Source organism: Festucalex cinctus, chromosome 11, assembly GCF_051991245.1.
Source record: "Festucalex cinctus isolate MCC-2025b chromosome 11, RoL_Fcin_1.0, whole genome shotgun sequence".
Classification (NCBI taxonomy): domain Eukaryota; kingdom Metazoa; phylum Chordata; class Actinopteri; order Syngnathiformes; family Syngnathidae; genus Festucalex; species Festucalex cinctus.
In genome coordinates, this window is record NC_135421.1 from 14,292,018 (window position 1) to 14,315,363 (window position 23,346).

At 45.8% G+C, this 23,346-nt stretch overlaps 2 protein-coding genes across 7 annotated transcripts; both read right to left on the reverse strand.

Annotated features, from left to right (window-relative positions):
* Positions 1–2,935: 2,935 nt before the first annotated feature.
* On the reverse strand, positions 2,936–9,048 carry gtdc1 (glycosyltransferase-like domain containing 1). 5 transcript variants are annotated; one of them, XM_077537008.1, is made up of 10 exons: positions 8,723–8,970; positions 7,884–7,981; positions 7,492–7,685; positions 7,245–7,412; positions 7,004–7,180; positions 5,877–6,011; positions 5,149–5,466; positions 4,979–5,049; positions 4,183–4,274; positions 2,936–3,885 (listed from the first exon to the last, which is right to left on the reverse strand). In XM_077537008.1, exons 2-10 carry the CDS (start codon positions 7,941–7,943, stop codon positions 3,820–3,822), a joined length of 1,281 nt encoding a protein of 426 aa, XP_077393134.1. In that variant the 5' UTR covers positions 7,944–7,981; positions 8,723–8,970; the 3' UTR covers positions 2,936–3,819. The 5 variants fall into 5 exon arrangements, with proteins under 5 accessions (XP_077393134.1, XP_077393136.1, XP_077393135.1 ...); XM_077537010.1 differs by lacking the exon at positions 8,723–8,970 and adding an exon at positions 8,102–8,716; XM_077537009.1 differs by lacking the exon at positions 8,723–8,970 and adding an exon at positions 8,098–8,716.
* A 420-nt stretch (positions 9,049–9,468) lies between these two features.
* Positions 9,469–22,973, reverse strand: LOC144030905 (zinc finger E-box-binding homeobox 2-like). 2 transcript variants are annotated; one of them, XM_077537571.1, is made up of 7 exons: positions 22,713–22,973; positions 19,466–19,534; positions 17,487–17,650; positions 14,558–14,657; positions 12,531–14,179; positions 12,041–12,137; positions 9,469–11,078 (listed from the first exon to the last, which is right to left on the reverse strand). In XM_077537571.1, the coding sequence occupies exons 1-7, from the start codon at positions 22,768–22,770 to the stop codon at positions 10,720–10,722; spliced, it is 2,496 nt and encodes an 831-aa protein (XP_077393697.1). In that variant the 5' UTR covers positions 22,771–22,973; the 3' UTR covers positions 9,469–10,719. The 2 variants fall into 2 exon arrangements, with proteins under 2 accessions (XP_077393697.1, XP_077393696.1); XM_077537570.1 differs by having other exon boundaries at positions 11,963–12,137.
* Positions 22,974–23,346: the final 373 nt, after the last annotated feature.

Genomic DNA, 23,346 nt, shown 5'->3' on the forward strand with positions numbered 1-23,346 from the left:
CAATAAAAACACAAAACAAAACCATTTATTATTACATATATACACACACACATAATACATTTAAATTAGTTATTATAGTTCAAGTTACTGTAAAAAGTGTCACAAAAAAGCCAACATTTATTTATGAGACATGACAATTTCAAATTTTGACATATAAGTAGAAAGGATGCTATTTTTCCTCCCTTCGCTTTGCTCAAAGTCAATGTTGATGATGAGGATGCAACACTTGACTTACCAAGACGGAAGTGACGACACATAAGAATTTCAAATTAAACCACTGTTTGTTCGTAATCACTCTTGATAAAAAAAAAACAAAAACAAAAACGTACACATTATGTCAGGTTTCAACCTATCTATAGTATTGTGTATGTGAAGTGTTCATAATGTATCTATGGGGTATATGCCACGGAAGAGACGGGACTGTTTTTGCATATCAGTTTGTTTCCGGTTCGTTTTGCGACTTGTGGGCTGCGTCAAAAATACTTGTGCTTCCGACTTCGTGCCCCTCGGTTGCGCGTTCGCAACCCGGACCAGAAACAAACTGATGTGCAAAATCACGTCCCTCCTCTTCCGTGGCATATACTAGTGATGGCAAAATGAAGCCCCGTAAAGCAATGAAGCCCTGCAGTGAAATGCTTCACACACACGTAGGGGCTTCAAGATGATTCATTTCCTCGACTACGCCATCATGTGGACAGAAAAATGTATAACATGCTTGGTGCATGCAATAAAATGGTGGGGTGTAAATCATGCTCTAAATACAAAAGAATATATATTTGAAGAGTGTTTTAACATGAATTGTTCTGTTACTTTGTCTATGTTTGTGCTTATGCAACAAGTGAAAATGTGAAATAAGGAGGTAAATAAAGTGCTTATTCATTTTTATTTAAAAACAATATTTTTTCCGAAGTTTTTGGACTCAGGCGGTTTGTTTGTTTTTGCAGAGAATTTCACCTGCTTTGGAAAAAAAAAACTCTTTCACATGTTACTGATGAAGCAGGGGTGCATCGATATGAGATAGCAAGTTTGTATAGAATTGGACGCGTATATTTCTGTGATTCCCAGTACTGAAGGGGACTTTCAACTGTGAACAGAAAAATGTGAATTTTATGTGTTGTCACATTTTATTTTATTTTATTATTGGAATCTGTTAAAATAGTACCGTAATTACAGTGCATTACCTTCTAAGGTGAGATCTGCTCAAAGTGCTACAGTCCCAAACAAGGGAAAATCTCTTTCTTGCTGGTTCCATCGCAAAAATAAGCTCGTCAAATCGAATGCCAAAAGCAAAAAAAGTAGCGCAATAAGGGACCGGAAAACAGAAAAAGTGAAGGGGAACCCATAGCGTTTCTTTGCCGCTTTCATTTCGAACTACACTCAAACCTAGCGAATCATTTCCTGAATCAGTCACGTGGTACACCTGCTTCGTGGGGCTTCAAACGTCACCACGTACGTCATCAACACACACATTGACACGCCGTTCATGAACCACTCATCTACATTACTCGGCACACGCTTCAGGGATTCGACCCAAGAAGCACATCACTAGCATATACCCTAATTTCTGCCTGTGTAAATTTGCTTCAAATAAAATAAGCAGTTCCCGCTAATGCCAGAAGAGGGCGCCATTGCCCTGTGACAAGCGCCCGTTGTTGTTCATCCGCGCCACAAACTAATTAGCGTCACAACAGCAAGCACTTGGACATAACCAACAAAAATGCAATCATAACAATACTAATATACGTTTTTATTTTCAAATCAGCGGCTAGCCAACAGCGGGGCTAATGCTAAATGTTTAGCATGTGATGTTCCTAATCAAGCGTCCGGTGGGCCGTCAGCTTGATGAGGCCGCGATGAACTTTGACCTCAATTGACCTGGGTGTTGATGACGTGTCTGTCTGTCTGTAAGTCTGTCTGTCGTCGTGCTGGCGGGATTATTTGCGATGAGGTCGTAATTCCGCTTTAATCTGCTTTGAGGCGCCAAGTGGAATTTTTTGATGAGCGGCAAATCCTCCGAAAGCAAAACTTTGCCGTCGTCACCTTCCGTTGCACACAAGACAAGACAAAACGAAAAAGGGATCCTCCGCACACCCCTTTCAAAATACACGACTTGTGCTTGGGGACCAGTTGTGGCCACTCATGCTCAGTAATTAATGAGGCTGTGACTGACACATTCTCTTCCCCTTTCTTTAGTGTTTTATGTCAGGGTATGTATGTATGGTCTCGTGAGACCCGAGCAAATAATGAACTTCATTGTTTGCATCAACCATTCCGAGTATATATAATATCTTACTATCACGACTTTAGTAGCACTTGGAAAGATACCTTATGATAGATAATTTAGTCACATTCTTACATACGAAATCTGCATTTATTTATTTTGTTTGACACAATCTTTAAATATACAAATATGGCAGTAAAAAAAAAAAAATCAAATAAATACAAGACGTGAAGGTGAGGTAGAAAACCATTACGGGCTTTTCAAGGACCTCACCCCCTAAGAATAATAAACTAACATTTTCATAACAAAAATATGCTACCAATCCTATATATAGTCTCAACCAATATATCCTCAAAGTAACTCTGCTAGAAAAAATAATTCCATGGCAGTACACATATTAAATACGATACAATCAGTCAAGTTTCTGCAGCACCAAATCTCTTGGACATGAAAGCTTCCTTAAGTTTCATTTGATATTTACATCAAGAGATGGAATCTGTTACTAATTGTGAATTTGTATTCAATGAAAAGTGACCTCGAGATGCTGTAAGCACAAATTGTCTGCTTGAATATGAATGAACTTGAAAGTTTCAAATAAAAAATTTTTTGAGGCAAGTGTGAACCCCATGCACTTCAATTTGAAAAGAAATATACATATTTCAAGATGAACAAAAGTGGAGCGGTTGGGGCATATGTACCAATCTGACAAACGGCTTTTGCAGCAGAACACTTTTATGAAGATACGTACAAAAAGTACTGGCCCATACAATATTACAACAGGTGAGTTATGGATCAACTATACTATAATACAACGTTCAAAACAAGATGAATGTACAAACGTACCAATTTTCCGAATGATCCCACCGACATTTAGTTACCTTATTACAAGCAAAGCTAATATGCTCTTTCCAAGTCGGTTCCTCATTAATGAGTATGTGAAAAAATCTGGTTGATTTCGACACATTTAGAGGTATTTGATACTTATTGGTGCAAGCGGATGCCACACACATGCTGCTATTTCGGCCAGAGAGGAAGAAAAGAACGTGAAAAGTACACAGTGGAAAAGTCAACGTATTCAATTTTACTGTAGGTGTGGCAACGCAAGATGGCCGCCGCCGGAGCTCCGTACCGGTGCGTACTTCAAACACTGCGACGAGCATTCTAAGTATGCAGTTGGTCTTTTTTTGGGTGGGGGGGGGGTTGTTATCTGTAATGTCGTTTAGGAGGAACGTCAAGTGCAAAGGTCAACATGACAACAAATACGCTGCTCAACAGTTACTTTTCATTCCTGGACAAAACATTTTCATGATTTAAAAAAAAAAAAAAAAAAAAAGAATACATATATTTAATGAATACATATATTTTATATATTTGGTGACACCCTCAATGACAATGATAGTGCCTCTAACAACAATAAAATCATTTGGCCAAATTTGAATTTGAGCAAATTGTGACATGTGAGGTTCCAACCTCACCGACGTCAGTAAATTGCCAATTGTGAAAGGGGAAAAGTTTTTGTTTTTTGTACTTGCCGGCCAATCACCTTTCTTGATGATCACATGATCAAAGAGGAAGCACTTGCATAGAAGAGCGTCAGCTCACGTGCTGAGCAGACGTTGGTAAGCCCCCTTGAGGACGTCCCACGAGAAACGAGATGTGTCCACCTGCAAACAAAATGTCACATGACTGGCACGCTCCGGATTGACACGACATTTTTGCTTTGTGCTGCTACAGCGCATCTTTCTTTTCTTTTTCCAAATCATTCTCACAACTGAAATCAAACGACGATGATTCATCTTGACTCACGATGGCGGAGCTGCAAAAAAATGTCAAGTGGCCACCTCTGCCAGTCAGGACATCACAAGCTGTTCTCATCAGAAATGGTGACCTCTGACCTTTGCTCTAAAGTTCAATTCTTGTGGGTGTATGGGTGTGCGTGTGTGTGTGTGTGTGCACGATACCTTGAGTGTGTGCGTGCGCACCCGTCTTGGCTGGATGCAGAAGTTACGCAACTTCTTGAGTAGCTGCTGCGGAGTGGCGTACAGGTACTCCGCTGGGGGAAAAAAGGGGGCGGGGTCATTTCAGGTCATCGCCATCGGCTGGCTGGACAGCTCCTCATGTGGGCGGGGCTAACAATGAGTGTGTGTGTGTGTGTGTCCTTGTCACTGATCTGAATATATGACTGGCTAGCCGATTGGCCAAGCCTCGAGGTGGCGAGGCGGCCATATTGCGCCTCCTAAGAAACCTTTCTCGCCTTACCCCCCATACATTTACAGTACCCAAATTGGAGAAAATTTGAGACAGTACTTTGTAGAAACAGTTTTCAATTTATTAAACATAAACAAGAGGACTTCTGACATTTTACAACATGCCTAAATTACATGTATAAATGATATGCTTCATGATGTTTACAGGAGGAAACTTGTATATTTTTATGTAAGAATTTTAAGTGTAATTGAACAAAAGATGCCTCTGCCAAATATAATATTGGGGTCTAAGGAACTGAGCCATAAAAGAAAAGGGGTCCTTCAAAACCGGACAGACCATCCACTCGTTATTTTTTTTTTTTTTTACTTGTTAAAAAATAGTTAGCACCACGCCAAACCCTCCACCCCACCCCACCCCCACCCCTATACTAAGTGCCAACCAGCTGTATATGTCTCATCTGTACATGTAAACGTTTTGTCATCTCGCGAGATAGGAGGAGCAAGATGGCCGTCCTGTGACATAATATATTGAGATCAGTGGTGCTTGTACCTGGGAAGATTTCAGGGTAGACTAAAGCTTTGGGGCACAGAGGGTAACAACCACAGTGCACCGCCTCCAACCTGAACACGCACATACAATTATTGCTGATGGTTTTGACGAGGGCCCACAAGTATGTGAAAGGTTGTGAAGTGGCCAGATGAGTGTGCGTGTGGTCTCACATGGCGACGCCGAAGAACTCGTGTCGCGCGGTGGACAGCACCAGGTCGGCCTGGCACAGAACCTTCAGGTACCGCTCTCGGCACGCCAGCCCGCCCCAGTGGAGCACGTGCGGCTCCAGCGCAGGTCGGCAGCGGGAAAACACTTCTGGAAAATGACACAAGCGCATGCAGCAAACGCGCACGCCTTCATGTGTGCACATGTGCTTGCCTGGCACGTCGGTGAAGGTTTCCCCGAGTACGGACAAGCGGAAGTCCAGTCCTTCTTCTTTCAACTTCAACATGGTGCTGAGGAACAACTCGGGATCCTTGTCATGCTCCCTACACGCATGCACGCAAAAACTGATGAGTTTGGAAGCGAGCGTGATGAATAATTGGTGACGCTTGGTTGAGTGCAATGGCGGCGGCGTGGTGGCTAACGTGAGCCCACCGGCCCGCGAGTATCCAGGCCAGCGTCAGATTAGCGGCAAAGATGAGAAGAAGATGAAGTCTGGCGTGGGCTAATCCTAATTTCAGCTCAATAAAAGCGCCGGCGGTGGCGGCGGCAGCTGTAATCCAGCTGTGTTTTGCTGAGTTGCGAGCCGATTAGGGCGCCCCCGCCTGTGCTGCTGACATGAGAGGACGACAAAAACACGGCCTGCCGCCGCCGCCTAATCTCATTGGCGGACGTTGCTCACCTGCGCACGCCAGCGCTCAAATGTGGCGGCCATCTTTTGTTATCAATGTTTTACCAGCGATGAGGCCAAACGATGTGCAGCGGAGTCCCGGGAGAGTCGGGGCGGGTCTGCGGCGTCGTGACATCATCGGCGTGTGTCGGCGTCGCTGCTGCCGGGACTTCTGGCGGGAGTTTGTTTCTGGGAAGCAGCCTGAAAACAGCAACGTGCGAGCATGCACACACACACACACACACACACACACACACACACACAAATTATGACACGTATGTCAAGAATTTCAGGCAACATGTCCAAATAATCAAACGACAAAATCAAAGTAAATCCAGCAGGCAACGTCGAGTCTCAAATGAATATTTGTTGCCTTTTGTCAGCCAAAATGTTTTTGTGTGAGACAATTTACAAAAGAGATGAAAATGTTCTTTTCCTGGAAGTTGCGTGGACCTTCCAGCCGCCACTGCACGTTCATCTCCGTGCACGCAGCAGGTGGGTGGGCCGGCGTGTTGTTTGAACACGCACGCACGCCACCTGTGCTCAACGAGGGTAGCGCATTCACGAGGTTCATACTTCATATGAAGCCACGCCATCACTTTATACCTTCTCATCCTTTTCACACTCATCTGCAAACACGTATTGTTTTGGCTTGACGGACGGCCTCCTTCAATTCGGACCAATTGGAAAAAACAAACGGACAGCCAGGTGCTGTGGCACGTGCACACACACAACACACGTGGCAGGAACGCATACACACATACACAAATGAGCACAAGGATGATGATGTGTGTGTGTAACAACTTGAGTGGAATACCTCATCCTGGCTGACAAGCTCCACATGCGCGCGCACACACACACACACGTGAGGATGAGGATGTTGTGTGATGAGGTGCGGGATTAAGGAGGATGAAGGTGCTCAGCAGATGTTTTTGCGATTAAACTTGATCTTCTTTGATTAAAGAGCAAACAAGTGAGGCGGGAGGATAAGACGCGCGCGTCACACGCCGATGATGTCAGTGGCGGAGACAAACGCAGGACGAGCGAGCATGCGACCGGCGCTGAATCCCTCCCTGGTCAAACTCAGAAGCGGACGTGAAAAGTTGCGATTGGTTCGAACATCCCCAGCCAAGTAACCGACCAACCAATGTGGCGTCCGCGCACGCACGTCCCATGTTGATGATGTCACTGACCTACCAACGTCAGCCAAGTGCAGTGGGAAATGAAGAACGTGACACTTGGGCCGGATGACAGCCAGCAGGTCTTGGGGGGGCCGCCAGTCCGGGATCTTGTTGAGGAAGGGCGCCAAGTTGGACAGGAAGGAGTCCATGTTGAAGGCGGAGTTGAAGACCACCACGTCCGCCACCAGGCTGCCAACAAGACGTCACACGTGACCCACGTGATGTGCAGCCCAGCCAAGAACTCGACGCTTACCACGACAGAATCTGGTTGTAGCCGTACTGGAAGTCCCGATCCTGCTCCCTGCGTCGTGGGTACACCAACTGGTTCTCGTGGAAGTACACAACCTTTTTTAACCGGGCCAGATCGGGTCGAAGGGCTACCAGCTCGCACAGGTTCAGAACCGAACTGCAGAACAGAACCCTGCCGGCCACAGGAGACGCAGAAGCCAAAGTCAAATTCCAGGCAGTTTCCAGAACCTGGCCCACCAAGCGTGACCCACCTGTAGGTCGGGTTGGGCGGCACCTTTTGGCTGAAGTCCAGCGCCGAGGTTCGGGCCCTCCAGTGCCACTTCTTGGCCGGCGCGGTGAAGGCCACGCACGAGTCCAGGTGGGCGCTCAGCAGGTCCAGCAGCTGCTTGTGGGAACCCCCGTAGAAGGGTTCCAGGAGCAGGACCCGGGCGGGAGGGGGCGCGGCCTGAGCATGAAGACGGGAAAGTGATTGACGGGCGGGCGGCGGACGACTCCATTAGGGACACAATGGCCATGTCATTTGCGGCGGCGGCGGCGTATCTGCAGACGCAAATGAGGCGGCCTATCGGCTCCACCCTCGCTCGTCATTACGGCGGCCATTGTGCCCACAAATTCACAAACGATAACATCCGCGTCACGTCACCTCCTCCAAGCGCGCGCGCCCATTGTTTGGCTCCCATGTGCCAAGGTCGCGGGAGGTCATCAACGCCGGAGGCCATGGCGGACGGCGCGCTTGTCATTCTGGGACAGCAATGACGGAAAATGATGGAAGGTCATTGTTGGCGCTCAGGCAACAATGTGGCTCAACGGATGAACTTGAAAAGTTAGCCATACAAAGGCAAATACCGCACACTCACTCACTCAACTTGTCTTGGCTCAAATCAGCCCAAAACCCCTCAAGGTGTGATTATCAGCCAGGTGCGGGGACGAGTGAGCAAATTTGTGAGAAGATTATTCCATTCAACCTGGCTTCAATCAGCCTGTTTTTGTCCCCACCAAAATGTCCGACACTCCAATGTTGCCTACATTGTCCTGCAACACGGATGGGCAACTGGCGGGCCACAAGAGTGTGCTGTGCTGTGGCTGTGTGTGTGGCATCAGCCTTTTAAAAACAGAATTGACACTCGGGAAAAAAAGAAAAGAAAAAAAAGGTCCCAGGTAAAATTCTAACCCTCTTTGACTTCACATGAAGACCAGCGTCTAGAGTCTTCGTGTGTTACGGCTTGAACACATCCGAACTTCCACTTCGACTTTGTGCCAGGAAAATAAATCATCTCATAATATTTGTACGACTGAATTGGCTGATGCTTGTGGTCTCCCATCAATCAAATTACGTGATCAAAAACTACCATCTGACCACACTGAGGTGCTTGCAAGTTATCGATAATAGAAAATCAGTCAATCTTGGCACCCTCCAAGACAAAGTCTTCCAAGCACACACACAGACACACAAAACTGCTTTTCATTCCACTGATGCCTCACCCGAACCGGGTTCAAATGTGTCCAAAAGAGTCGTCTGGCTCTTTACAGGACACTTGTCGCTTCGCTTGGCTCAGCAAGGTTAGCACGTCGGTTAGCCGCGTTAGCTTGTGTACAGCTGCCTGGGTCCTATGTAACAGTGAGCAACAAAAGTCCAGCGACGCCAGACAACAAAACACTTGAGCCGGCTGGACGCGAGGAGCTAACGGCTAACTCATAGGAATCAAGATTTATGACAAGACAACACACACGCGAGCACGCACCTGTGATTCCATTCTGCTGGCGTGACTGCCTTCCGTCTACGTGACGTGTGACGTCATGGCGTCAGGCCTTGACGCTGATGACATGATAGTGATGAGCGATACTATCTTTAAATTGTTTATTGATTTTTGTATCTGGTATGTATGCAAGACGTATTCTTAAATGTAAAGATGTGTTGAACTGTGTTAATAAAAGCGTTAAAAAAAAATGAGTGACTTTTTTTTAAATGTTTTAGTTTCCCTGTTTTTTGTGTGTAATTTATAAGTCGGTAAATAAAGAATTGTTAAAATAAAAATAAAAACTTTCCTTAAAAAAAAAAGAAAAAAGGCAAGGATGAGCGATGACGTAACATCCACATGTGACGGTGATTTTGTGTGTGCGTGTGTGTGTGTGTGTGTGTGTGTGTGTGTTACACAGCTTAATTTCTGAATAGTCATAAAAAAACACCTTCAATTGAACATTAGTTTAATAACTGCAGTAGCTTCTTTCTTTCTTTCTTTCTTTCTTTCTTTCTTTCTTTCTTTCTTTCTTTCTTTCTTTTTACAGTCACACATTAGTTCGAGAAGCAATACATTTCATTTCAATCAAATAAATACAGATGGAGTGGACTTCATTCAAACAAGTCCATCATTTAGGTTTCATTTGACCGCTCAAAAAACGTGAAGTCTTGCACACAAAATTGGGGTTTCAATGATAATGGCCAAGTAGCCGATGAGCACTTGGGTTTTCATATTAGCACGTTAGCATGCCAAAAGTGTGCGTCTCTCATTGCGATTCCAAAAGGAGCACATGGAAGATTTCCGAGCTTGAAAAAAATGTGACCTGTCGTTCAATGCAGGCGAAATGAGACAAACTGCTGGTGATAGGATTGGCTTGAGTGGTCCAAGGTGACAAGTTTGCTCCACAAGCGAAAGGATGGTACGACTCACAAAATCCCTCCATGTGACTGTGAACCAGAAGAGGAGGGAGTAATGGACTGGATCAAACAACTTTGTATTTTGTTGATCAATTATTAGCTTTTGTCAGTGACAAAACAAATCCAAGAATTGTTTTTCAATGAAAAACATTCTTGCAAGGTGTCAAATTTGAATGTCAGCATTTTGGGAAGCCGGCAATGTCACATGTCACAATGTCACATTATGTGCAACTTTTTTCCAATCCGAGCCCAGACAGAAGTCGAATGTGCGAGCGATCCAACGCGACTGGACGCTCATCATCAGAAGACGACACAATTGTCCAACAAATCAGACGGCGGACAAAGGCGCAGAAAAGAATACGAGGTGAAATGAGAAGCGGAAGAAAACGTTGCAGAAAATCATTGAGATTGACGTCAGGACTGAGAGCTACACCAGGAAGCGGCCATATTGGCTTCGGTAGATACACGACGGTCATGTTTGACGGACACGTTTGTTCACATTACAAGCTGCGACTTGGGATCAAACAGCTGCAGGATGAACGTAGCCTCAATCCTCGCAAACTCAGCACCGGCCCGAGTCGAGCCTAGCTAAAAGGGCCAAGCTTAGCGTAGCCTAGCTTCACTTAGCTTAGCTTAGCTTTACTTTGTTGAGCTTGTCTTAGTTTCGTTTAGCTTGGACGTCAGCGGCATTGAGCAGACCAACAGTCCATGGGATCTGACTGGAGTGTTCGGTCCAGCCGGGACTTGACTTGACATCAGGAAAACTCGCCTGACACCCCCCCCAAGTGCAAACGTTGTGAAATGAAAAACAGTCCGTTTGTGATTAGCGGTGCAAACGGGGATCCTGCTCGCCAGCGGAGTCCGTCTGGACCTCCTCCTCCTCCCCGAAAGCTTGCGCCTCCGCCGTCAAGACAGGACCGGAGCGGGCCAGTCCGATGGGGTGGTCCGGGTCGACGGGGTGGTCCGCCGGTAGGCGTTGGGTCCGCCTCTCCTGGGCCTCCCTCTTGCAGTAGGAGTAGCGATGGTTCATGTGCTGCGAGTACGAGCCCGAGTGCGAGAAGCGCTTGCCGCATTTGTCGCACTGGTAGGGTTTTTCTCCCGAGTGCAGACGCGAGTGCTCGATCAGGTGGTGCTTGTGCTTGAAGGCCTTCTGGCAGACATCGCAGTGGTGGGGACGCTTGCCTGCATCAGGACACACACATGCATGCACGCTCAACACGACTCTCGCAAGGAACATTGACACACAAGACTTCACACCAAAAGCAACTAAATCACCTAAACTACAACTGAAAAAAACATTTTCCTCCCCAAAATCAAACAAAATCAAGAGTGCTTTCCAAAAACAAACACAAACTGAAACTACATTTTACGTTTAAAAAACAAACTCGAATTAGAGTAGAAATGCCCTTTGTTTTTGTCTGCCCATTCTTTTCATATCTGAGTCTTTTCAATTCGTGGAGGAAGAGCCAACAGTCATCTGGAAATCTGAGTTGACTTACTTTATTACAATGACCTTCTTTTTGGGGGGGAACTCAACAAATATTACGTACTGGAAGTAAAACTAATAGAAGTCATGTTCGACTCTGAAATGAGACTTGACTCTTTCCAACATCATTCTCATACACGCATTGTTAACACGTAACTCAAGATTCTTCCAAATGTGACTCAGAAATGACTGGACTCTTAAATCCATCTGTTTGAACCATGACTCTTATATGACTCTTAAGCCTGACTCTTTGAATCATGACTCCTCAATGGGACACATATGTGATACGTATGTTATGAATGAATTCTTACTCATGGCTCATGTGACTCATGTTAGCTTATACAAACACGACTCTTTTCTAACATGGTTCTTATTCATATATCTGTTAACCACGTGGCCCTTTTAAAAAAGATTCTTTCAAATGTGACTCGACTCTTCGAAATCCGTCTGTTTGAACCATGACTCTTATGTGACTCTTTAAAATCTAATTACTGCAGGTAACTTTGACATCGGAATGGGAATGGGGAGTGAGACATGAATGTTTTTGGCGCATGAAAGATGATAAAACTATGGAATGTACCTGTGTGCTCATATTTGTGTCTTAGGAGGGAACTGGTCTTCTGGAATGTTTTGTGGCACAAGTCGCAGGCGTACGTACCGCTCGCAGTGCCACTCGCAGTCTTCGCTTTTGACTCGCTTTCTGTCAGCTGCTCCGCACCTGACAGGTAATCCGGAGACCCGTCCAACAGCGACCTCTATCACACACATACACGCATATGCACGCACACGCACGCACAGACACACACGCGCAGAATGATAATCCCACACCTGTTGACAAGGAGACACCTTCTGGATCCCCTTGCCCCCGTGTCCCCCACCCGCTATGATCCCAAGTCTGGACAGAGCTTAGGTCTGCAGACCTGCGTTTAAAGCAACGCCCTAATACAGCCCCGCCAAGCTTCTCCCCCGCCCCCCCGGACCTCCCACCGCCCCATCCTACACGCTCTTCACTCTTCAACTATTAGCCAAATGCAAGTATCATTCCAAACAGAGGAAAAGGCAACGGAAACAAAAAAACTGCTTTCCAAAATTCACACACACCAAACACTTCCATGAGTAAAGGTGCCAAGGTAAGTTCAAAGCCGCACCTGGAAGGTTGCTTTCCACGGTTTTTTCCTGGCGTGCGGTTTGTCGGCAAAGGTGGATGCCCCGCTAGCGTAAGTGTACGCCATTTGGGGTATGAAGTTCATGATGTCCATGTCCAGGACTGGGTACTGGGCAGGAGACATGAACGTCGGCGGAGAGAAGGTGGCGTGCGGAGGAAGGGACTGATAGACCGGACTTGCCATTGAGGGATTGATCCCAAACGTGGCACTTTTTTCCAACTGATGGCAGTTTATGCTGCCTTCAGAGTCCAGGAACTCTTTCTTGATGTCAAGCAGGCCTACGGCTCCTGAAGTCTGTCCTGGGACACCTTGATTGCCTCTAGGTTCCAGTTTGAGACCGTTGGAGCTGCTTCTCATGGTGAATTGGTGTGCCAGATGTTTGGGCACAGAAAGATCGAGCGGCGTATCGGCGTGAAGGTCCTCCAAGACCAGACTGTTTGGCGTGTAGGAGCTACTCTGTGATTGTTTGGAGGACGAGGATGATAAGTTGAGCGGTGACCGACTATTGTGGTCCAAAGGGTCGGGTGTTCTCTCCCCTGGACTGTTTGACGTGAACTGTCCCCGGACGGCATCACTGTTTGACAGCATTGGTGAGCATCTCAAGATCTGGTGCAGTTCTGATCCGCCGCCCTTGGGAGGACTGGGAATCTGCTGAGTGAACCAGTCCCGAACAAACTCTTGCGGAAGGCCCACAGCCAATGAAATCTTGATCAGTTCCTCTGAGTCGGGCTCCATGTTCATGGCCCAGTTAGTCTGCATGACTGACGAGTGATCCTTGTAAGGGGTTCTGGGGCTGGTGCAAGGCTCCTTAGTGGACACGGGCCATTCCGAGGACTCCAAACCTGGACTGAGCCCGGCAGGCTGTAGAACTGCTTGGATGTCTTTGTTCATCTTGCACAGGTAGCGCTCATGTTGATGTAGCGGAATGGGTCCTGGGAAAGTCTCCTTGCAGAACTGACAAGACAAGACTGAGCAGGATTCCTCTTTGGACAGGTTTGTCTGTTTGGTCTTGTGTTGTATGTTTTGGTCCAACTCACCCTTTGCCTGGTTGACCAACTCCAGGGTGTCGTCCATGAAGCTCCGAGTGGTGCTGCTGCGTAGATTATTCTCCTCCATCTGGGCTCCGAGCTCCTTCATGTAAGTTCTGAGTTTGGAAACCTCCTCTGGCTTGCTGTACACCTTTTGTCGGCACATCTTGTGGACATCGTTTTGGCTCTCCAGAGTCCTCGGTAGAAGGAAGTCTATGTCCAATTTTTCCAGCCGGCTGTTGGAAATGAACCCGTTTGTGTAGAGCCCAGGTACCTTTGGTCTGCCAGGTCTGCCAAAGCTATGCCGAGAGGCCATCATAAGCCCATAATCCAGGCTGGAGTCTGTTGTCTCATATTGGACGTGGAGGCGGTTTTGCTGGCACACTCTGCCGTTTTCCAGCTTGTGGCGGAGCCGGGCCAGGGCGGGGGCCAGGCAGGGGGCACCGGGCAACGACCTGGAGCAATTAGCAGCGGAGCCGACCCTCTGCGGACGTCGGTGGAGACCCGTTGGCCCGACGCACTTCCTGCTGCTGATGTGGGAACTGTACGAGCCCGAGTGGGAGAAGCGCTTCTTGCAGTTGGAGCACTCGTACGGTTTTTCACCTGGAAGCCGGCCACAAAACAAGACAAGGGGAAAAGAAGAAGACGTTAGAGGCTGTCCTCCAAACGGCCACACAGGCCTCATCATCTTTTAGTGCGGCACTCCACCTCTCAACAAACAGCTCATCCCTTTACCACTACAGCTTCTGTCCTTTCAACTCCAAGTGTAGCTTGTACACCTTTTGAACTTCACTTGCTGTTCTTCTAACTAGCAACTTCCTACCTTTAGTACGATGCCTCCCGCCTACCCTTGGAAGTGCACTTTCTGTCTTTTCAATGAAAATGGATGCACTACTTTTGAAAGCAGCACCGCCGCCGCTGCCGCCGCCAACCTTTTGCACGGCACATCCCCTGCCCAACTGATAAGAAGGCGCCACCTACCGCTGTGGATGCGCAGGTGCTCCTTCAGGTGATGTTTGTACTTGAAGGCTTTTCCACACTGGCTGCACTTGAACTTTCGGTTGACGACTCCGTTCGGCAGCTGCGCACGCAGGCACGCCCACAAGAAATACAAAAGTGAAAGAAAACAGGAAAAAGCTGAAGTCAAACAAGTGCCACTAAAAGTGAGTTGAATTACAAATGATTGAAAATGAAATGTCTCTTTGGAACAAAATGTGTATCAAATGGTTGGAATCAAAGTGAGCGAACATTTCAGCCTTTCTTCCTGCTGCACTGACTCACGCCACGCGGTGCAGACCTCAGAGTTGGGACCGAGAGACTCGTTCCGCTTCTCTCGCTTTTTTATTCTCGATATTTTTGGACATTTTACCAGCACTGCTTTCCGTAGCAATGCTGAAATCTCGCCTGAAGATCTATTTGTGCACTTTTGTGCAGTTACTGAGTCTCTGGCCCTCCCTGAGCACCTGAGGTGAATTTTGGCCTGTTTTACGCCCTCTCCTTCCCCCCACCTCTCCAGTCGCTCGGCGGCCATGATGTTGATGATGTTGCTGTCTGGATTCTGCAGCGAGATCTGACGTAGACCACTTTCCACAAAGCGTCGCCGTGGAGGACTCTGCGCCGTTCAAATATCGGGTTCGGGGTTGAGGAAGAACCCTTTACACCAAGTGCGGTGCGCATTCAAAGAACTTTTTTAGTTGTCATTGTACAACGTCACATCACAACATGTGGTAAATGTTGCCCACTGGGCATCTGGTGCAGCCTGCTCATCATGCCGGGGGGTGGAGGACTGGGGACCCTTTTGCCTCCGTGCTTGACACTCAGCATTTCGGGTTGGAATTGTGCAAAATGGCTCCTGTTGCTGCTGCTCGCCGCTCCTTTGGTGGATGGGTCAAACGCAGAGAGCGAATTTCAAACCACATAGATAGGTGTGACCACTTAGATAGGTGTGACAATCGGTGATACTTTAACCTTCTTTTTTCTCTCCGCCAATGAGTTTTCCTCAGCATTGCTTTGCCGTTTTGGTTGGGGCTCCAATCAGTTGATTTTTTGTCAACGGGGCCTTTGGAACCCTTTCAGGTTATGTGACATCCAAATCAACTTGACTTGACTTGCAAGAAATTGAAGGGAAGGTTTAGTTCCAAATGAGAATGAGAGAAACGGAAACAAACGTGAAGAATGAATAAAACAAGTTGAACACCAAGAAGTTAAAAGCGTTTGAATGAAGTAGACGTCGCAAAGGAAACGCTTGCTGCTGTTTGGGGGATTTGGATTCCTTTTAAGCACAGTCGGCCATCTGGGTGGCTTTTAAGCTTCATGGCTGTGTGTGTGTGTGTGCGTCTTTGTGTGTTTTGACTGATTTGATGGGGGGTTTTTTCAGTGAATGAAATGTGTGTTGCTAGTGTCAGGTCATGTAGTAATAGTAACAACCCAAACACGTACACCCTAAGATTCGATTGGTAAAAAAAAAAAAGGGTTCCATTTGACCAATCTCACTGGTAGTGATGTGTCCGACAGATCCATTGCTTCAAACAAGCACTCTAGAATGGTCAGCGTTTTCAAGCAATATGAAATATTGGTGATTGGGCCAACCAATACAAGAGATTTGCTTCATCTGTGTTTGAGGCTGACATTTTTTTTCAGAAAAAAAGTACCACTGACTGTCACAGCCACCTAGGCGGGGTGAAATTTGTTCTCCGCGTTTGATCCATCCCCTGAGGGAGTGAGCGGTGAGCAGCAGCAGCAGGGCCACACTTGCTGGGGGATCATTTGGTGATCGGACCCCCCAATTCCATCATGCCAAGTGTCAACTTCGGCAAATGGGTGCCATTTTGATAGTCTTTGGTATGACCCGGCCAAGGACTGAACACACGACCTCCCAGTCTCAGGGCGGACACTGGACCACTAGGTCACAGAGCTGCTCATGCCTCGTCATCAATCAAGACACACAATTACATTTTGAAACACAATATATTGTAATCGCTTATGATAATTAATATATATACATTTAGAATGCAATAAACATTTCCAAATGATGTATCTAGGCTTACTTTCTATTGTCACCAATTTCATTGGTTGTTTGGCTAACCAATAAAATTTTCATGCCCGTAACCACCCGGAAAAAAATGTCAATACAATATGAGCTCAACTAACAAGATTGATTGTTTTGTTTTTTTGTTTGTTTGTTTTTTCTTTGTTTTTTACCAATCCATTTTTAGTGTGTAACAATAGTAGTACTTGTAAAATGCTTACTGCTTATTGATAGTACAGAATGGGTGGTCATATCATCATAGTACTCACTTTACTATTTATAGTAGTACAAGTAGTGGTACTACTATTAGTAGCAACACTAGCAGAACAAATACAATACAAATACAAGTTGTAGTCGTATTGGTGTTAGTAATAGTGTTAGTATTTGTTATGGTGGAAGTACCAGAAATGTAATAATAATAATAATAATAATAATAATACAACAACAATAATAATAATAATAATAATAATAATAATAATAATAATAATAATAATAATAATAATAATAATAATGTTATTCTTAAAATAATAATATTCTCATACAAATAATAAAATAAAGTAATAGTTGCAGCAATTAACATTTTATTATTATTATTATTATTATTATTATTAGTATTATTATTATTATTATTATTATTATTAGTATTATTATTATTATCTTCATGATATTAGGAGTGTCAGTTAATCATAGCTGTATTACTTGTCGCAGAAAAATAATAGCAGGGATGGAGGTTTATATTAGTAGTGGGAATGCTGGAGGTAGCAGTACTATTCCTACTAGTACTAGCTATTAGTAGCATGACTTGTAGGGGTATTGGTCATATTACTCGTATCAAAACTGGTCGTAGTATGTGTTCTTCGTGGAGCTCCGGTTGCTGCTGACCTGTTCTCTGATTGGCTTCTGCGTGGTCACATGACTTTGGATCTCTGCCTCCCCGCCGTTGTTGCGGTGGGCGTCCGGGCCCAAATGCTCCGCCCCCTCGTCTGGGTCTGCCGGATAGATGACGGCCGTGTCGCTGCTCCAAAGGTACTCGTGTGGCGGTGAGCCTGAAAGCGGCACAAAAACTTTCAGCCCAAACAAATGGGCCAGCCCAAGTCCACGTTGGCTGACAAAAGTCCAAACTTTCCCTTCCTCGTCCAAATGTGCCTGCCTCCCTTCTTCATCTGATGCCGTACACATTTTTTTTGGTGATGGACACACACCCGCTTTGAGGTCTTTTGGCAGCCACTGGCGAGTTGGGGACACACATTGGAACTTACTATCTGGGCAAGTTTGAAAATATTCATTTTGGCAAGCAAACGTCAGTGTTGTCAAATTGTATCACGTGACAGCGGTCATCTGCGTTAGACGATTCCACTTGCCACCAATTTGGATACGTCATCTCAGTTTGCATTTTCACTTTCCTGCACAATATCCAATTTATCATACATAAATCTTTTGGGTATTCTCGGTTCGCTAAGCCTAAAAGAAAGACAAAAGAAGCATGTTAATGTTAGCTTAGGATGCTAATGCTAGGTTAGCATGTTAATGCTAATGCTAATGTTAGCTGAGCATGCTAACTTAGCATTAGCATGTCAAACTTAGCATTAGCATGACAAACTAGCATTAGCATGCTAACTTAGCATTAGCATGCTAAGCTAACATTAGCATTAACATTCTAACTTAACATTAGCATGCTAACTTAGCATTAGCATGCTAACTTAGCATTAGCATGCTAACTTAGCATTAGCATTAGCATGCTAACTTAGCATTAGCATGACAAACTAGCATTAGCATGCTAACTTAGCATTAGCATGCTAAGCTAACATTAGCATTAGCATGCTAACCTAACATTAGCATTAGCATGCTAAGTTAACATTAGCATGCTAAGTTAACATTAGCATGCTAACTTAACATTAGCATGCTAACTTAGCATTAGCATGCTAACTTAACATTAGCATGCTCAGCTAACATTAGCATGCTAACTTAGCACTAGCATGCTCACTTCCTGTTGAAATCAGGTCACTTCCTGTTGAAGTCGGGTCACTTCCTGTTGATATTAGGTCACTTCCTATTGAAATTCCAGGTATTTATTTATTTATTTTTATGTCTTGGGTTTCCACTTATTTATTTATTTATTTATTTAGCAGAAAACCCTCCCAGCGACACTTGACGCTAACAAGCGTTGAGAAGGTGAACTTAAAAAAAAATCAGAAATGGACTTCAGCAGCAACTCGTCTTCAAATCGATAATAATAATTACAGGCGTGAAAAAAATTGTGCTTGATTGTGCTGACATTTTGTATTATACGCCACCTGATGCCAGCATTTTAACTCCAGCGCCTCCAACGCTAATGTAGCTAGCATCGCTAATGCTAATGCTAATCAAGAGGCATTTGATAGTTTTTGAAAGGCGTAAATGTGATTTTTGATGCTGATCACTTTTCAACGAAGCGGTCCATTTGCCAGCTGGCTGGCAAAATGGCGACCGTGGTTTTGACGTCACCTCGTCCCATACAACACAAATCCATTTGGAGGAGGTCTGATCAGCACGCTTTACATGGAAGTTCAAACAAAAAAAGTTGCTGATCTAAAAATGAAAAATGTATTTTGTTTTCCAACTTAGAATGCAATGAAGCATAAACAAAAAAAAAAGAAGTTTTTCCTTTGATGCAAATATTTTCAGTCGGATGTCCGACTAGCAAGCAATTGTCTAGCCGCCGCGCAAAAAGTTTTCTGGAAAGATGTCGGTTGCGTCACTTTCTCTTGTCTTGACCTTTTTTTTTTTTTTTTCCGCTGCAGTGCAGTGTTCATGTCTTGCAAAATGCGCTTGCCACAAATGTTGACATATTGGTGGAGGTGCGTGTTGCCATGGCGACTCACCAAGCGTCTCTTCGTCTTCACTTTGTCCGTCTTGTTGCTGTCGCGCCGTCGTGATGATGTCATCCAATACTGCGGAGGGGGGAGGGGCTTATTTACAATATAGCATCACAGCACTGCAAAAATCAGAATATTGTCATTTTTGGAGCATGACTGTATGTTAATGAATGTGTGTCATGCTTTCATGGGTGTGCGTGCGTGTGTGTGTGTTGGTGCGTGAATGCGCGTGCGCGTGTTCATGTTCCGGGAAGGTTTGCAGAAGTGAAAGTGCTGACGCAGGAAGTGTGAAAAAGTTGAAGTCATCATCTTCCTGTCAGGTGACCACTCTTGACGTCCAATCATGATCACACAACAATCGAGTGGACGCTGGACAATACCAGTACGAGTACTTAAGTTTTGAATAGTGAACGATACTGACACCAAATACCGTTTTGAGGAAAGCGCGACATATCCCAAAATGGCATTTTTCCTTAGAATGTTCGATTCTGCTCCTTTCCAATTTCTACGTCCTGATCCCAAAACGGCCACAAGATGGCGGCCAATCCTGCCATCAGCCACCATCTGCCGTTACCAATACCATCAATAAATAATCGTCGCACTGAAAATGTCTGCCTGGAAGCTCCGCCGCCAGAAACACGTTTGTGTCGCCAGCAACCACGTGACAGGAATTTGATTGATCCCCATCATCTCATTGACTTGTGGATGGAGGGAGGAGGCGGAGCCAACATGCAAATACAAATAAAGAAAACAAAGCGATTGGGCTGGCCAACACGTGCATCAACTTGGGCCACGTCAGCCAATGGCAGCGCAGCAGCAAGTCGGAGTGGGTCATGTGTGTGCGTGCGTGTGTGCGCGCGTGTGTGTGTATGTGTGATTGATTGACCTCCTTCCGCCCGCCTGTCACATGCTATGATGCTAACACATGCTAACAGTGTTAGCATCAGCACCGGCCGCCTTCACATGCTAACATGACAAAGTTGCACCAAAACAAAAAACAGGCTGAAGGGGCGGGTCAACACTCCTCATTCTTTTGTGGTTGACAGCCACGCTGACTGCTCGGCATTCTTCCATAGTGGGGGGCCGATTGTGGGGGTCATACATCTCACATGTTGTATTGGCAAACAGGACCCATGCTAACCACGTTTGACAGGAACACTGATCTGAATATATGACTGTCTAGCCGATGGGCCAAGACTTTTGAGGTGGCAAGGCGGCCATATTGCTCCTGCCAAGAAACATACCATTTACATGATACAAATTGGAGAACATTTGAGACATTACTTAGACTAAACAGTTTTAAAAAATTTTTTAACATAAACAAGAGGACTTCAGGCATTTTACAACTTGCCTTAAATACATGTGCAAATGATATGCTTAATGATGTTTAGTACAGGAGGAAATTAATTCTAATTTTTTAAATTCAAGAAAGTTTAATTGAACAAAAGATGCCTCTGCCAAATTGAATATTGGGGTTGAAGGAACTGCGCGATTAAGAGTGGACAGAGTGGACATCCATAACATACTGTCCATTTACATGTTAATTTATTTTATTTTTTTTAACTTGTTAAAAAATAGTGAGCACCCCGGCGTAAACCCTCACCCCACCTATACAGGTCAGTGGGCGTGACACACAAAAGACAAACTGCGACGAGGAAGAAGAACTCGAGCTACAAGTCTTGACGAGGACTTGAGACTGGGACTGCAACTGCTGACAAGGACTTTGAATGAATTGAAACTCATCCGTGCACTTTGGACTGGTTAGCCGACTAGGATGCTGACTAGGACGCTGGACTAGTTTGGACGGGTAATGATGACTCCTTCACCCAGCTATTGATTGTTGGGTGTGCGTGCATGTGCGTGTGACCTTGCCGGAGGAGCTCAGCCAATCAAAGCCATTTGTATGAGTGAAAAAGTGGAGGGGCCATTGTTGCCATGTACTTGAGCCGCCATTATCATCGTCATCATCAAATCGGGTTGAGGAAAGTTTTGTCGTCATTTTGGCCGGCAACGCCTCAAAAGTCAAACGTTGCCTGACGTGACGTCACATGTTCAACGACAACTTCATGCAAAACTTTTGGCTTTTTTTTTTCTTTTATTTATTGTGTGTGCAACTTCTGCCCAGGTGGAAAATTGCTCCTCTTGTCCTCACTCGTGACTGGGCCGATAATCGGCGCCGATATTCATCAAGGGCCAACGTGAAGGCCAATCAAGCGAGCGGCGAATGCTTGCGAACGTAGCACATTTTGTCTTTTGGTCAGCATTTGTAAGATGCTCGCGATAACTTTTCTATTTGTGCACAAACGCCCTGCGATCGGCTGGCAACCAGTCCAGGGTGTCCCCCGCCTACTGCCCAGAACCAGCTGAGATAGGCGCCAGCAACCCCCGCGACCCTTGTGAGGAATAAGCGGTCAAGAAAATGGATGGATGGATGGATTTGTGCACAAACATGTTGAGATCATTTTTCACTGTCTGGCTGCAAACATCTTTTCTCGAAACTTCTTACAGACCAACCGTGACAAAAACAATCCCAAATGAGGTACGTTCGCATACATTTGTCACTCAGTCACATATGAGGAACGTTTCATGGAAGGATTTCATTCTATTTCCACTTGACTTTTCAAAAGATGAACTCTCTACACTTTTTACTTTTTTTTTTTTTTTAATCATGATAAAAATGATGTTGACGTTTTGAAAAACTTTATGTAGCAGTAGAAAACTTTAGTGTGAGTGGTTTTATAGTTTTGAATTTAGCTGAACACATGCTGATAATCCCGCAAGATGCAATTTTTCAAGGATTCCATTTTTCTTGTTTCTTTTTCAAATGAAAGGTGTTGAACATTTGAAAAGTAATTTTAGTAAACACAATTCATTCACAAAGTTAATTTTAAAAAACAAATATTGGCTTGAAATATTGATAATCGTATTAGCCCTGAAAAAATCAACATTACATCTCTCTATCACTAGTCGTCACCTGTCACATTGCCGACTGCACTAGTAGCACATCCAACAAATAACTCCACGCATACTAGGATGTGTGATGTTAACCCTCTCACACGCACGCGCGCACACACACGCACACACAAGACATCGTCATGCCAGGAAGTTGTTGTTGTTGAATCGAACGGTTTGTGAAATAATTCCACTTTGGTCAACTTTTTGCAGTTTGTATTTGAAGTGTGAAGATGAAGTGCAGAGCGCGCGCGTGCACGTTTCCTTGGTCGCGACGTGTGCGTGCGTGCACGTCTCTTACCGTCGTTCCTGCGCGGGTTGGCTTGTTTTCTCCTCTGGAAGCGCGCGCGCTCCTCCATTTCTGCTGCTCCAAAGACGCGCGCGCCCGTGCGCGCATGCACGCACTGGGCCGAGCCCGAACGCCCGCTCGCTGCCGACGGTAGCGCCGGTACCGGGAGCTCCGGCAGCTTTGGGTCCGCGCGGGTCCCGTGACGAGCGCACGCGAGCGTCCCCTTCCCTTTGGCCTCGGTCCGGTGCAGAGCGCGCTCACACCCGCCCGCCCGCCTCCACGACGCCCGAACAATGAGGGCGGACCGCGGACCGCACCCCGGCGGGGCTCCCACCCACCCACATCGCCCCACCCACTCCTCACAGCCACCACAGCACCCGCGCGAGCAGAGGAGGGGGGGGGGGGGTGGGGGGGGGGGGGGGTCACGGCGGACACGGTGCAGGTCATTTTGAGGCTGTGACGTCACAGCCGACGCAGCAAGTTGACACGGCAGAGCTACCTGAGTGACGTCACAGTGGACGCGAATGCACCTACCGGATGGGAAGTATTATGATTATTATTAGCGTTATTATTTGAACTATCATGTATTTCTTTGATTATGATGATGAAATCCTTGGCAGGACGCACACGAGCCGCATTTTGTTTT

Bases quoted from the DNA above. Each gene is read 5' to 3' on its own strand.
- gtdc1 (XM_077537008.1), bottom strand. From the start codon at position 7,943: ATGACCTCCCGCGACCTTGGCACATGGGAGCCAAACAATGGGCGCGCG. The intron at 7,686-7,883 runs GTGACGTGACGC...CTTCATGCTCAG, and splicing joins GGCGCGCGCGCTTGGAGGAG to GCCGCGCCCCCTCCCGCCCG. The intron at 7,181-7,244 runs GTAAGCGTCGAG...TCTTGTTGGCAG, and splicing joins TACAACCAGATTCTGTCGTG to CCTGGTGGCGGACGTGGTGG.
- LOC144030905 (XM_077537570.1), bottom strand. From the start codon at position 22,770: ATGGAGGAGCGCGCGCGCTTCCAGAGGAGAAAACAAGCCAACCCGCGC. The intron at 19,535-22,712 runs GTAAGAGACGTG...CCCCCTCCGCAG, and splicing joins CAACCCGCGCAGGAACGACG to TATTGGATGACATCATCACG. The intron at 12,138-12,530 runs GTGCGGCTTTGA...TGTGTGTGATAG, and splicing joins CGTGGAAAGCAACCTTCCAG to AGGTCGCTGTTGGACGGGTC.